The following is a 2,452-nucleotide window of genomic DNA, read 5'->3' on the forward strand; positions in this document are numbered from 1 at the left end:
TCAGGGAATTGTACTTCCTCAATAAATCCATCTTTTAAAAGCTTCTCGACCTCCTGCTTAATGGCTTCCAGCCTATCAGGGGCATAAGCTCTCTTCTTTTTCTTTATAGCCTTCCGAGTTGGATCAACGTTCAACCTATGAGTTATAAGGTTTGGGTCAATCCTAGGCATATCAGCTGTTGTCCAAGCAAATATATCACTATTTTCTAAGAGGAAAGTTGTCATTCAGCCCTTCAAGGGCTTGTCTAGATACGCCCCAATGTATGTGACCTTCTCCGGGTCTAAGGGATCTAAGGGAATTGAGACCAAGTCCTCAGCTGGCTTCCCTTGCAGTTCGTCGTTCTCTCGGACATCCATGTCTTTTATGGGGAGGACCTGCCCCCCAGTTCCATCGGGCCTAAGTGCTGCAACATAGCAACTGCGGGCCATTTTATGATCTCTTCTCGCTTCTCTAACACCATTCCTAGTTGGGAAACTCAGTACCATGTGGTAGGTTGAGGGCACATCCTTCAATGCATGGATCCCTGTTCTACCCATGATAGCATTGTAAGTAGAGGCCACCTTGACGACCTGAAAGTTCAACATCTGTGTTGCTTCTATGGGCTCTTCCCCGATAGTTACGGGAAGTTGTATTGCTCCTTCGACTTTGCATTCCACATGGTTAAACCCGTAGATGGGTGCGTCGGACGGAGTCAGTTGAAAATTATTGTGGCCCATCTTTATGAATGTGTTATGGAAAAAAATGTCCACAAAAGCTCCATTATCCACTAGGACCCTCATAAGAAGACAATTTCCAATTATCGGAGTGATAACCAGAGGATCATCCTGAGTATATATCAAACCTTCAAGGTCTAGGTCACCAAATTCAAGCATCATCTCTGACTTAGAATTCTTAGATGGCTCTCCAGCTATGCTCATCACTTCTCTTGCATAAGCCTTTCGGGAGTTCCTTGTAGTACCAGCTGCTGTAGGTCCTCCTGAGATAATATTGATCACTGGCCCCCGGGGCTGTAGGTTGCGATCTATGTCGTTTCCCCTTCGATCATCATCTCTTCGATCATTATCTCTCTTTTGGCCTCCGACTTTTTCACCCTTGGTGAAACGTCCAAACTTTCCCCTTCGGATCAGATATTCAATCTCATCCTTGAGTTGCCTATAATTGTCGGTATCATGACCAACATATTTGTGAAACCTGCAGTATCGACTCTTGTCTCTTTTCTCGGGGTCTCCCCTTAGTGGCTTCGGCCATTTGAAATCTTTGTCCTTCTCAATTTCTATAAGAATTTGGCTCTTTGGAGTGTTCAACCTCGCATATTCAGTGAAACTTGGTTGCTGATTCTTTTTAGAAGAGGAGGAGTCAGAGTTTTTGCCAATTCATGGATACTTGTCCTTGGAATCGTACTCCTGATCTGTCCTCCGCTTCTTGTTCCCAGTAGGTTCATTATTCACAGTTATCTTCTTCATACTCTCCTCCCCCTTGATATATTTACCGGCTCTATCCTGGAGCTGCAGCATGCTTTCCGGAGGGCGCTTAGCCAAAGACATCTTAAAGAACTCATCTCTAGTCCCTTGTTGCAGGGCTATCATAGCTACCTTATCATCAAGATCAGGGACCTTCAAAGCCTCCTTCGTAAATCGATTCAGATATTCTCTCAGGGACTCCTTCGCTCCTTGGACTATGCCCATGAGAGAGGCTGAACTCTTGTCGTGCACTCTGCCACTTATGAACTGTTTTATAAAAGCTTGACTCAAGTCCTTAAAGGATCCAATAGAGTTTGGGGGCAGACGGCTGTACCACCTTTGAGTCATTCCCGATAGGGTTTGAGGGAGGGCCCGACACTTAATAGCGTCGTTCACGGGCTGTAGAAATAGGGCATTAGAGAACGTCCTAACATGATTAGCAGGGTCGCCAATACCATCGTATTCTTTGATGGTGGGCATCTTGAACTTCCTTGAGATATGGGCATTCATTATCTCATCAGTGAATGGTGGGTTTGGATCATCAGGAACTCCTAGGAGCATAAGATCACTTGGATCAGCCTTTGGGGCAACTACCCTTCTTGTTATTGGACCATCCAGGTCTATGACTGGAGCAGGATTTCTCCGCCTCGGACCGAGTGGGGTTCTTGGGGCCAGATGTATCTCCAGGTCACGCTTCAGCCTTTGGATCTCAGCTTCATGAGCCCCGATCCTCTCTTGAACATCTTGGGGATTCGTCCCTTGAGTGCTCCTAGAGCGTTGTTCAGTATCAGCCATCGGATCTTTGCCAACACGCCTCCTTCTTGGAACAACATCATCATCTAATGATTCAGAGTTATAAGTATAAGGTCCAGAGAATTCTCGATCCTCCGGAATAGGAGTCAAGCCACATATTTATTGGGGCGTCCGCCCTTGGGCTTCACTCCTATTAGAGTGTCCACTCCCTCCAACTTCGGGGTATAGAGGCATTCCGT

At 46.2% G+C, this 2,452-nt stretch overlaps 1 protein-coding gene across 1 annotated transcript; it reads right to left on the bottom strand.

Annotated features, from left to right (window-relative positions):
• Window positions 1-224: 224 nt before the first annotated feature.
• Window positions 225-1,685, bottom strand: LOC141690399 (uncharacterized). Its single transcript, XM_074495206.1, has 2 exons — window positions 1,384-1,685; window positions 225-1,152 (listed from the first exon to the last, which is right to left on the bottom strand). The coding sequence occupies exons 1-2, from the start codon at window positions 1,683-1,685 to the stop codon at window positions 225-227; spliced, it is 1,230 nt and encodes a 409-aa protein (XP_074351307.1).
• Between the last annotated feature and the right edge of the window lie 767 nt (window positions 1,686-2,452).

This window comes from Apium graveolens, chromosome 10, assembly GCF_009905375.1.
Source record: "Apium graveolens cultivar Ventura chromosome 10, ASM990537v1, whole genome shotgun sequence".
Lineage (NCBI taxonomy): Eukaryota > Viridiplantae > Streptophyta > Magnoliopsida > Apiales > Apiaceae > Apium > Apium graveolens.